This window comes from Heliangelus exortis, chromosome 5 (assembly GCF_036169615.1).
Source record: "Heliangelus exortis chromosome 5, bHelExo1.hap1, whole genome shotgun sequence".
In the NCBI taxonomy this organism is placed as follows: Eukaryota; Metazoa; Chordata; class Aves; order Apodiformes; family Trochilidae; genus Heliangelus; species Heliangelus exortis.
The window spans coordinates 40,504,143-40,516,082 of NC_092426.1; the positions used below are offsets into that span (position 1 = coordinate 40,504,143).

An 11,940-nucleotide genomic window follows, 5' to 3' on the forward strand; every position below is an offset into this window, starting at 1 on the left:
AATACCTGGAGCTCATTTACTTTAAAAGCATAAAACAAAGAAGAACCCCAAGCCCACAGAACAATCTCTTTGTGATGGGAGGTGCAAGTCCCCCCATTCACATTTCAGCTGGACTCTGCTTCAGCTGGACTCCCTTCAAGAAAAGAAGTATTCCACAGAAAGAAGCAGAGCATCCCTTCTTCCTGCTGTCATCAGTCTGCTGTGCTGTGGAACATGTTATCTTGGTCACAAGAGAATAAGTGAACCTTTGTAGGACATCACCACATGAATATAATCCAAGATAATCTTGCATTGATAGCTCCTGCCACCAAACCGCAGCAGGTTTTTCTTTCAGTCATTCAAAAAAAAACCAAAACAAAACAAAAGCCCCACAACAATCTAGGATTATAAAGACATAGTATAAATAATGTAAATTAGAATATATTTTTTAAGCCTTTGAATCTCTGCCTAGAGATGGCTCTTGACTCATTGGCTGTCTAGCTTCCACAGCAGCCCTGGTTTATATATATTTTATCTCCTACAATATAAAAATATAAATGCAAAAATTTCCCCCTGCCTTCTCTATTTTGCTATTTTATAGTCTGCACATGACACCATGTTATAATATATGCATGATAGACTGGTACTACAGCTATCATAAAAGGAGCTGAAAGCCAAGTGTTACTCTACAGCCCAAAAAGTAGTGAGAACTGAGAAAAGGGCATCACAGTTTAGTGGAAGCATTTGTTTCTGAAGTAGAAGAAAAACCCAAAACCATGCCCCCAGCCTTTCCCTCCTGCCAGTAACCTCTGCAAGTGAAGAAAGCTCCTACTCAAGCAAAGAGAACTGGGTGGAGCTGAAGGGCTGGGGGCAACATAAACGCATGGGATGCTCTGTCGGAAACCATAAATCTGACTGTCGTCAACAAAAGGCTCAAATGGCTCAATAAGGGGACTCAACAACAGAAAGAGAGGCAGAGATTAAAACTGAGGGGGGTGGGGGGTGGGGGGGGAACCCAACCAAACAACCCCAAAACAACACAACACAAAAAAAACAAACCAAACAAATCGACAACACACATACAAAGGAAACTGCTGGGAGGGAGGATGAAGCTGACAAAGACCCGTCGTCTAGCTTATAGATCATTAGGTTTGAACATGTAGAATATGGCCCCAGCACATGCTTCTACAGAATGAAATGTTGCCACCTACACTGCAGCTGCCATGGTTGGAGACACCAGTTAAATGTCTAAACATTGTCTCAAATCTTTTAAAATTCTGCTTAGCTTCTATCAGACGCACATCGTCTTAATATTTAAATTTTTCAGTGTGGGTTTTTCCTTAATATATATAATATATATATATATTTTATATAATATATCAAAGTTTAGAGTATAGATTAAAAACCCCCAAATTAATTCAACAGCTTTCTGACCCAAGGGCATTCCTTCCTAAATATCGGGGTAAAACTCAGAGCCGTGGTCCATGCTCTGCAACATCGGCTTCTGCTCAAGGGCTGACATCCTGCTCAGCATTTCAGCTGACAGAGCGTAGCTGTTGCCCGACTTCTCCTCAAACCAACTATCCAGTGCCCTTTTGCAATCAAAGTTGGCAATCGGAGGTCCATTAACGGCGATGGTCAGGAGATCACTGAGCTGCTCCAGTGTCAGCCGAGAGCGGTTGTTTTTGCGCACTCTCTGCAGCGCCGCGCGCCCCTTCTCGCAGCAGGCTGATGAGGTGGGAAGGACTTTGAGGATCTGAACCACTTTATTGAGGAGGGGGAACCTCTGTTTGTATTTACAAATGTGACTCAGCAAGTCTTTAAAACCGTTTTTGGTATAATAATCCACCTTCAGTTCTCGCCACTCCATCAGCAGACTCCCCCGGGTGTCCATCCCCTCTCTGCAAACTTCCCTGGAAAATGATGGGACCGTCTCCAGGTGTTCAAATATTTGTACCATATCCTCCTTCCCGTAGCTCATGAGCTCATCGGTGCTTCTGGGCCAAGCTGCAAGATCAAATACCTGACAGGCCTTCACAAATGTCCTGCTCCGGGAATCGAACCTTTGGGCTAGGATCACCTGGGTTTTCTGGCAGATCTTTTCTCGGATCGATTGGAATTTGGCTTCAGCCACCCGTAGGTTTTTCACAGCAATGCCGTTAAAGCTTTCACGGAAGTTTTCCTCAAACTCCTGCAGGTACTCCCCAGGAGAGTCTGCTAGCCGGCTGATCTCCTGGATGGCCTCCTCTATTTTATCATCCACCTGTGACACCAGAAGGTACTCCCCTTGGAAGACATAGGCGAGGCGTGAGAGCACAGCAATCACGTCCAGCAGGAAGTAGATGAGTTTAATTGACTGGTAGTCCATCAGGAACTGCAGGAGGGCCAAGGCAATGGCAGAAGCATCTGCCCTTTGGGTCTGGCCACTGACATCTTTGAGATGGGCCACAACCTCAAGGTAGTCCTTGATTAGAGCATTGAGCACATTCTGCTCCCCAATGATCCACTTCACTGCTCGAATGTCCCCCAAGAACTCAGTCTCCTCACACAGAGTGGCAGCAGTGACCCTCAGCTCGCACATGAGTCGGGGGGAGTAACGATAGAAACTGAGCAGTTGCTTCAAATTGTTCTCCAGCTCCTCCAAGCACGGCAGCTCCTTCCCACTGATCGCATCCAAAATCTCCAAGTGGGGCCTGTGCACCATAAAGGGCAGGCAGAGAAGCCAGGGCAAGGTCTTTCTTATTGTCATGAACAAGTTGGCTCTCAGGCTGGCAGTAATGTTAGCACCGTCAACTCCTAAGCCAATAGTTGGCTTCTCATCCTGCAGTCGTATTCCCAGGCTGGAAAAAGCCCTGTCTAACGCTTGGAGGTAACTGTCTGTTGTAGAAAAGCCCAGCTCCTGAAGAGAGAGAAACTCAGTTGCTGGAGGCCCATCACTGCTGGTGTACTGCACGTAGACCGCGACGGTGTCTGCCAACAAATCATCACTCTGCCCATCCAGAATGATGCTGAGGAAGGGAGACTGCCGGATGCGTTCCACCAGGTCCTCCCGAAGAGCCCGGGCGATGTGGTGGATTAAGATCTGGCAGTCTCCCTCGTTCATGTACTGATCCACCACCTTGAGCTCACACTTTCTCAGTAGTTCTGCCAGAGGACGAAAGTCATAGTAGGGCCTGCCCTCCAGGGCCAGGTGGTAGGCTGTGTTAAAGAGCAGGGTCATGTTTCGGCACATCTCTTCTGTCTTCTCCGGGTGCATCCTGAGCTTGTAAAGCTGCAGGCACTTCTTGTGGAGGTTGCTCTGGCTGTGAAGCTTTATTGTGTGTATCTTGAACTGCTTTGAGCCAATGATGAAGGCTGAAGTCCGAGAGGATTGCACTGTGTACTGCCTGCAGACGTGGCACCACATTTCATTCAGTGTCGGGGAGTACCGCAGAAACCAAAACTTTTTAAGCCACTCTTGCTTAAACCGTCGTATCCTCCGGCCCGTTGCAGAAGACATCTTGGAAGGCTCATCTGTAGCAGCAATCATGTCGTTGGAAACTGATTCATCAGCCGAATCCACCTCTTGGTCATCATCTTCCATGATGGTGGGAACAGAGATGATGCTTTCTGAAGCTGTAAGAAAAAAAGAGAGGGAAAAAAAAATTATGGTATATACAAAGCCGATGAGCTAGAGAAGCATCCTACTGATGACAGCAGAGCATTGCCTTATGAGCTGGGCACAACCTGCCTGCTCCTGCTCACAATATACTATGGTTAGGATTTGAATTGTGGCTTTGAAGAGAAAATAAATCAATGTTTCTCCATGGGAACATTGTCTCCAACATGCCACAATGGACAGCAAGACAGGACACTGCATCCTGGCCACCTGCACAATACACGGTGTGACCCACATATTCCCTTCCTGGCTGTTGGACAGCCATGTTCCTGGAGGAAATTAAATGTATCTTCAGAGAGGGACACACAGGTGTGTCACTGGAGGGAACAGAGAGGGCTTTCCAGCAAGGGACACAGCAGGACATCATTTCATACACAAAGAGCACACATTTCAGTGGTACCACAGAGTCACTCAGACTTTCTTGGTAGCGCAGGAGGCACTGCGGAGGGGCTTCCGCTGAAAGAAAAGGCATCAAAAATACAGCAAACAAACTGTCTGCAATGGAATGTCTTTTTTATTGGCAGTGCATTATTGATTACAACAGCAACAAATAGAGCAAGTTGTCATACAGAGTCTTTCCCAGTGTTTTCCACTGCGCTCACAGCTTTATCAGCTCCAGTCCCACCCGGTCACAAAACCTGACAATGAACTTTCCATGGAACCACATGTTCACCTGAAAACTCAGGGCAAAACACTTCAGATGGGTACACAGCACACAGGCATCTCACTACTCTCTTTAGGCAGGGTTTGGAGAACGCTGTTACTTGGCAAGGCTTACCTGTGGGGTCTGAGAACTCGTGGAGCTCGGGTACCTGGGGCGGTAGTACAGGAGTCTCGGGCAACTTCCCAGATCTCAGCATGTCCAGCTCAGCCTGCAGCTCCCGGATCTTCTTCTTCAGCCGAATGCAGTTGGGGCAGAAGGAGGTGGTGGGGATTTCATGGGAGTTGCCTCGTGCAGAGGCCAGTGACAGCTCAGTGGGGCTGTCTGCTTTGAGTGACAGGGGCTCTTCTTCCTCGTCTTCCAGAATGCCCATCTCTTTGGCTGAGCTGAAAGAGGAACCATGAGGGACCTTCCATTCCCCCTCGCTCAGGTTTCTGCCGAGGCTCAATGAGCCGTGCTGCATGGCACTTCCACACCTTTCAAAGATGTCTTCAGCCTGGTACTTAGATGCTTTTCTGATGGAAAGAGGCGTACTCGTTGCTAACTGATTCTCTTCAAATTTGGCGGACTCCAGGGAAGCTTCCAAGACGTCTTTGAAGATGAGATCGATCTTTTTTTTCTTTGTTTGGGGGTGGAATTCCCCCTCGTCACAGCTACGTTTGTAGGGGCTCTTTCCTTGCTTTAGGGTGGTGAGCTGGAGCTGTCCCCTCACATCCTCTTGGTTCTCCACATTCTTTTCTGACATTTCTCGCAGCAACATTTTGTCTTCTGGAAAGGAAAATGAGGGGTGGGGATTATGACTGGGAACCGAGCAACATCCCTCAATCTAAAACTCAAAACAAACAAACGAAAAAAAAAAATAGAGGAAAAAAAAAAAAAAAGCAGGCTGAATCCCTGCAGTTCTGCATTGTTGCATTACAAACCAGGGAACTGACACAACTCAGTGGAAACCGAGGCTCGTGAGAGGAGGAGCCCTGCTAATGGGCACGTCTGCAAAAACAGAGACAGTCCTGGGTAGCCACAGCCAAGTAGGACCCACACACTTTAAAGAGAAGAGAAACTACAGGCAGCTCCTTTAACCTGAAGGTACAACCGACCCGCGCTGGAAGAGGACTACGAGGTGAATGACTGGGAGGTGAATGAATTGATTGGAGTGGAACCGACTGCCCAAAGCCTAAGAGCCCTTCTGGCTGGCTGGAAGACCTGTGTCTGTTTTGACTTGGTAAAAGGTATCAGGTGTACAGCAGTGCAGAGAGAGATTTGGACCATTTCATGACAACCCCAGTGGCTGTGCACAGAGAGGCACAAAGTTTGCAAGCCCCACCACTCTCGTTCTGTTTGGAGGATGCTCCAACTAAAAATAATTTGAACTCTTAAACCCCAAGATACTCGTCAGCAGAGCTACAGAAGGTGAATACCCTCTAAGGATGGGACATCTCGTTTGTCCCAGTGGAGTCTGAGAGTGTGGCCATTCAGTGATTAAAAACCAAAAAAACAAAAAAACAAAAGCTACCTCATAGAAATTATAATCTGCTTAAAATAAAGGGAATAGCCAGATTTCCTTACCTGGGAATTCAAAAGACGATAGGTTTGGCTCAATTTCCATCATTCTTCTATCTTGTGAATAACTTCAAGCATTGATGGCTTCCCAAACAAGACGCTGCTTTATGCTGATTTTTGGTTTTGTTTGCTTTTAAAGTGTATTCATGCTTTCGTAAGAGTTACGGAGCAAAAGCTACCATTCCCTCTCTAAGGAGAGCAATGCTAAGAATGCAAAAAAGATGCAAGACTCAAAACAGTTAGAGTAAGGCACCATAGAAAGGGCTGGCCCAAATGGCTGGGATTTTGCATTGGGTTTTTATGCTGGCTGGCAAACCCAACCACTTCTTGAGTGAATCTGTAACAACAGATCTCCTTTTCAACACACTGACAGGAATTTCTATGGGGAAAGCCTTGAGTCACTGTCTTTGTATTTCCCCTCTTATGGATTATAACGACTACTAGCAGAGGTAGGGATTGAGAGAATGGATTCTTCTCTTTTTTTTACTGATTTTTTTCCCCCAGCCAACCAAGTGGTTTAGCCCTATGTAAAAACTAGAAGTCACGAGGCGAACTCTTACGCTGCTCCAAACTCCATTATGAGGTGGGTCAGAAACTACTGACAGAAACAAAACCTGGGAACCATGTTGCTTTTCTGTGAGTTAATCAAGTGTGCCACTTCACTCGACAGGCTTGTCTGCAGGGGATTTGAAACCTTTTAAATAGAAAGTGACTCAGCCAACTCTGGTGCCGCTCCCTGACCGCCTCCCAGTGCCCTCCCAGCTGTGGTTCTGATACCTCCAACAATGGCCCAAGTGATGCTCCATTTTAACAATGTCTCTGAGCTCTTTTTGTGAGTGCAGGCTGAGCCCAGCGTGCTGCAGGATGAGCACAACAAGACATCAGGGGGTTTCTAGGATGCTCTCTGCAGCCCTCTGGGTCTCTACCTGAGTGTAAGGTGGGCCAGGGCAGGTCCTGAGCAGTGCAGGACCCTGCTCGTAGCACAGAGCAGGCTGTGAGATAACATTTCAGCTCACACAAACCATGACACCATGACAAACCACAACTAAAAGGCATATTTGTATGGCAGGACATTAGTTCATAGCCTTGGTGCCCTTTCAGAGCAGCTGGTCCAAGGCAGTAGTTCTGCTCTTGCCATACTTTCAGAAACTACTAAGCCATATGGACAACTAATGTGAGCATGGGATGCAGCAAGATCACTGCAGCCTGTGCCTAATCACTCAGTGATGTCCATTATCAGAAAAAAGCACATTCACACCAATGTTAATTCCGGAGTGGGAATTGCCCAAGTACAGCCATGAAGATGTAACACTGCAAGTGCAAAAAACTCCAAGGTGATGGAGAATAACCAGCTTTTTCAGGACATTTTGTCCACCCCATGATTAAAGAGGAGACACCTTTTACCAAGTCAAGGCAGCAACAGCAGTTGTGTAACAATATACACGGGAATCTTAATTAGAAAGTTATTTTTAGTGTGGCTGCCTCTCTGAGGCCCTGCCTGGAAAGAAACAACCTTAATTAACTCCAAATCTCAGCACTGTGTAGAGGAATTAAGAAATTAAGGATTTTTGCCTTCCTCTAAAGCTTCCTGTATTGCTGACATCACACTGACCTAAAGGACCGCTGGGTTTGTTCCGGCATGGCTACTCTTTTAAGATAACAATTTTTATACCGGGAAGACAAGTCTGACAAGTACAAAGCCTCTTGTACGTTGTACATGCACTCTAAGGTTGTGAGACTAAGGAGTCTCTAGCTGATGTCACGCTGATCCCAAATTATTTTTCTGAAGAAAGAGGAGATAAATTAAGCTAGGAAAATGGACATACAAACACACCAAGGAAATCTCTCCCGTATGCACACAAAATCAGCCAGAGCTCCTCCCTCAAACAGGAGCCAGAGAAAGCAGCATGTTCAGAAGGAAAACACAACGCCTGTCTGCGGGACCACTGGCTCGGTGATCTTCAGCTCAGAAGGTCTTGTGACAGAGGAGCTCTGTGACCCCTGGGCTTTGCATCAGGCCCTGGCAGCACACACGTGACATGACACAACACGACACAGGACACGACACAACACAGCACAGGTTTTTCATTCATGGTTTCTGTGACAGTCATCCCAAACATTCTTCTCGCACACCCATCCATCCAGGCCATGCAGAGGTGCTCTGCTTCTACAAATGCAGCCTGTGCCATCACCTATTTCACCCACCACAATCAGTACAACAAGTGTGGCAGCCCCAGGGGACAGGGGAAGAGGGTGGGAAGGCAGGGGACTCACCACTTGTGAAATTTCTGTTGATGGTCTCCTGAGACATACTGTGCAACCTCTTCATGTAATCCTCACTGTACCACACCCGCAGCTTCTCCCCAGGGCAGATGTCACGGCAGGCACGGAAATAAATCCTCTCACTGTGCTGGAAAGCCATCAGGTTCTGCTCCCTCTCCTCCCTGGAGATGATCACATACCTGTGGGCAAGATGGCAAGGCAGGCATGAAGCAAAAACTTTTCTCCTGTGCCGCTCCCCCCCCCCCCCCCCTTTGCACCAGTATGACAACCACAATGAAGCCAGAATGACCTTCAGAGAGAGCCACCAACACAGCCAGACTGGAAAGCATGGAGTTAGAAGTAATGGTGTGCAAATTGCAAGAGATCAAGGACAACAAGCATGGACACCCAGGGGACACTAAGCCAGTGCGTCCATTTCTACTGTGGAAGGGATGACAGCAATGTACATCCAGTCTGGAGGAGTTTCTCTGCCAGTAATGGTGACACAGACTCTCATGGGCAGAAATTTCTTTGCCTAGTGATGGAAACAAGGACTTCTGGATTGCCCACCATCACTTCACATCTCAGGGCCTCCTCCTTTGCTCTCAGGAGTATCCAGAATATGTCAGGGCCCTTCTGCCTGTCTCTTTCCAAAAATCACCATCTTCCTTCTTAGCAGAAAGCAGATTTCCTTGATTCTCTCCTGTCAGATGAGCAGAATTGAGATACTCAGGGCAAAACCAAGGACATCAACGTGCATGGGGGTACTTCCTGGTTTTCCAAAAAGAAAGCAAGGATGTGCTGTACTGGAAAGTTGTGCACTTGGGCATTCAGCAGGATGTGACATAAAAATAGCCCTGCAAGTCTCAGGAAAGTCCAGCACCATGTTGTGGGGATCTCCTGACAGCGCTGATAGAAAGATCGCTTTCCGGGCAGAGATTTTGTTTCCCTGATTTAAAACAGCTAAATTTCAGCTCAACAGAAATCCATTCATTCCCATTCCAGACAACTGGCCCTCTGTGCAACTTGGTAAGACAGAGATCTATAGCTAGGGTCACATTATTTGCTCTCACATTCCCCGTGTTCTTTCTAGAGGACATGGAAAAAGGCTTGGTAACACCAGATCCAGCTGAAACCAACAAGAGCTCCTAACACCTACCCAGGCCCTGTCATGGTAAATGCAGACTCAAGAGCAGATTTGAGCAGTTCACAACTAAAAGCTTTTTCTCTTCTTATGCCCTTTGCCTCTATTATTCAGCACTCCCTCCCAGAGCAATATTAATGAAGGCAAGCAGCATGTGGCTCCCCTGACACCTGCTGTTACTATTCCTTGGCCAAGCATTTCTTTAGAGCTCACAGGTATCCTTTGGCTTAAGAAAGACTTTTTCTTAGAAAGAAAGACTTTTTTTTTTTTTTTTTACTTAAGAAAGACATTTTTTTTCCTTGAATGCCCCTCCCCCCCTCTCCAGACATGTGCACACACAGATAAAGCCAGAAGCCCACCTGCATGTGAGCACACCAACCTACACACATCAGGTCTCAAACTTGGTGACACGTCCTGCAAAACACAGAACACAAGCCTGCAGTGTCTCAGGCTGCCCAGGGCTCCAGCAGTTCTGGGTTTTAATGTCAAACAACAGTGCCAAGTGCCTGCAATCAGCTGAAGTTTTCTTAACGTGTGCTTCCCCGGGATGCTCAGCAATCTTTGTGAACTGCTTAAACAGTAGGCTCTGGCACTGCCAAGATTAGCAGAATGTTGACTTCTGTTCACCCTTATTTTACTTTTCATCATGAAACAAAGGAACTTTTAAACCATCAGTTTGTGCACTGCAGAAGGAACAGAGGCCTGGACCAACCACTCCACAGAAGGTATATGAGGCACTCAGCCAGCCATGCAACACACAGTGCTGTGGTCAGCCTGATGCCCTTGCACAGGAGATCCCCCATCCCAAGCCAAAAAGCCAGGATGCTTTCTAGTACCAGCTAAGGAGAGACCCTGCAGCTGCTCTGAATCCCACTGCCCAAGCATCAGCTGGAGCATTGACAAGACCAGGCTGCCCCTGCAAAGGAGTTTGGTTACCTGCAAAGATTCATCACCCTGAACTCACAGCTCCTTAAATACAACATAGAGGACCCACTGAGGAATTCATGGAGCAGTGGCAGGATGATTTGGTGCTTCACTTGACAGTGAGATTCAGAAAGTTCTCTAAAACACAGCATGGGAAGGGGAGAGCCTGGTTAACTCTTTCCACCAGGGCTCACTTTTATTATGCAGTATTTTATTAACCTTGAGCGTGCTTTTCCTTTTTTGCTGCTCTCCTCCTGCCTCTAAAGCCCTCCTGAGAGTGTCCTTCAGCTCTGCTGCCCTTGTCCTGTGGCTCTGGCTGTGACAGGGAGCTGGGAGCAGAAGGCAGGTTGGGTGGTGGGAGCTGCAACACTGCCAGCCTGCCTGCTCCCAGCCAGCACCCTGCAGCTGGGATTTCACTGCCAGGAGGCAGGAAGAACACCCTTAGCAAGTGAGCTGTGGAATAATCCAGTCACAAACATGTTTCTTCACAGCTGCTGGCTGCTAGGAAGTCGGTCATGCTCCGAGAGAGGAACCATTGTAGCTGAGATGCTTCCCTGAGGTCAGGAAAATGCGGATGAGATCACCCACGTAAATGAACTTTTTGAACCAGGGCTGCTCTAGTGAGCCCAGGGGTACAAATGACACAGGTTATGAAGTTCTGCATAAAATCCCAATTCCTGTCAGCCTGACACCTTGTGCTGCTGTACACCACATGTTAGAGGCAGGTGCTTTCCTGAGGACAGAGGAAGCCACTCAGCCTGCTCAGCCTGGCAGGGCAGGAGCTGCCTGCTGAGAGGAGGACAGGAGAGGCTGCACCATTCTGCCTTCACCAACATGACTTCCCAAGGATGAAACTCTTGTGTCCTGAGCAATCCTCCCTGGGAAATTGGCTGGAAAGTGGCCAACTCCCCCCCTGATACCAAACACTCGAGATGAAAGGATGCAAGAGGGGTACCTCAGTTTAGGATGCCCAGGAGAGGCATGGCCAGGCTGTAAGGCATTGCCTCTCGTGCACAGAGGGTTTCCCAAGGGACTGCCAGTCCCAAAGGAAGTGTGAGGTTGGGACTGCCATTAGGGCAGGCCCAGACACCCAGTTTCTCCCATTCCTGCAGACAGGCATTGCCACCAGCTGCAAATGGGTCATTTTGTGCCCTGCTCGGTCCCTGGGATGAGCCAGGCTCAGAAATACCACTGATCCTGCCCAGGCCACTCAAGAGCAGCCATTGCACCAACACAGACCATCTACAACCCATCTGCAGCTCTTATGGAATGAAGCAATCCCATGGCTGGTGGAGGCACAGGTCCTTGCTCCACAGGGACACCTTTCCCATAGTCTTTCTAGCTCGCAGCAAAACAAACATCCTTGTCTTCCTTTTTTTCTAAGTGACAGCCAACTCAGGACACCAAATTTTTATGTTTGGGATTACCCCAAAAAAGGTTAAGGTTTTTTGGTTTTTTTTTTGGTAGCTGGGACCATTCCAGCCCCTGAGGGGAGCAAGGCAGCCAGAAGAGACAGCAAGAAGGGACAAGAACCCCACAAGTGGAGAAAGGCTCAGGCCCCTGCCCACCCTCCAGCTGCCCCCTGGGTGCTCCAGTGCCTGCAGGGAAGGGCCACTGGGCTGTCTCAGATGAAAGCCAGGAGCCCCAGAGCCAAGGCATGAGATCCTGTGCAAGAGAGCTGCCCCCAGCCCAGGAGATGCCACAGAGTGCCCACAAACCCTGCCCTGAGCTCTCCCACAGCGAGTGCCTCCA

At 48.0% G+C, this 11,940-nt stretch overlaps 1 protein-coding gene across 4 annotated transcripts in view; it reads right to left on the reverse strand.

Annotated features, from left to right (window-relative positions):
* The window catches only part of PRDM11 (PR/SET domain 11), a 42,073-nt gene continuing 30,133 nt past the window's right edge, over positions 1–11,940 (reverse strand). For 2 of the 4 annotated variants that reach the window (XM_071744946.1, XM_071744945.1), the window contains exons 6-8: positions 8,133–8,320; positions 4,416–5,066; positions 1–3,594 (exon numbers count right to left, since the gene is read on the reverse strand). In XM_071744946.1, coding sequence (XP_071601047.1) covers positions 1,430–3,594; positions 4,416–5,066; positions 8,133–8,320 — 3,004 coding nt within the window. In that variant the 3' untranslated portion in view covers positions 1–1,429. Of the gene's footprint in view, positions 3,595–4,415; positions 5,067–5,864; positions 7,637–8,132; positions 8,321–11,940 lie in introns of those variants that run through there. The other 2 variants (XM_071744948.1, XM_071744947.1) reach the window with 2 other exon arrangements.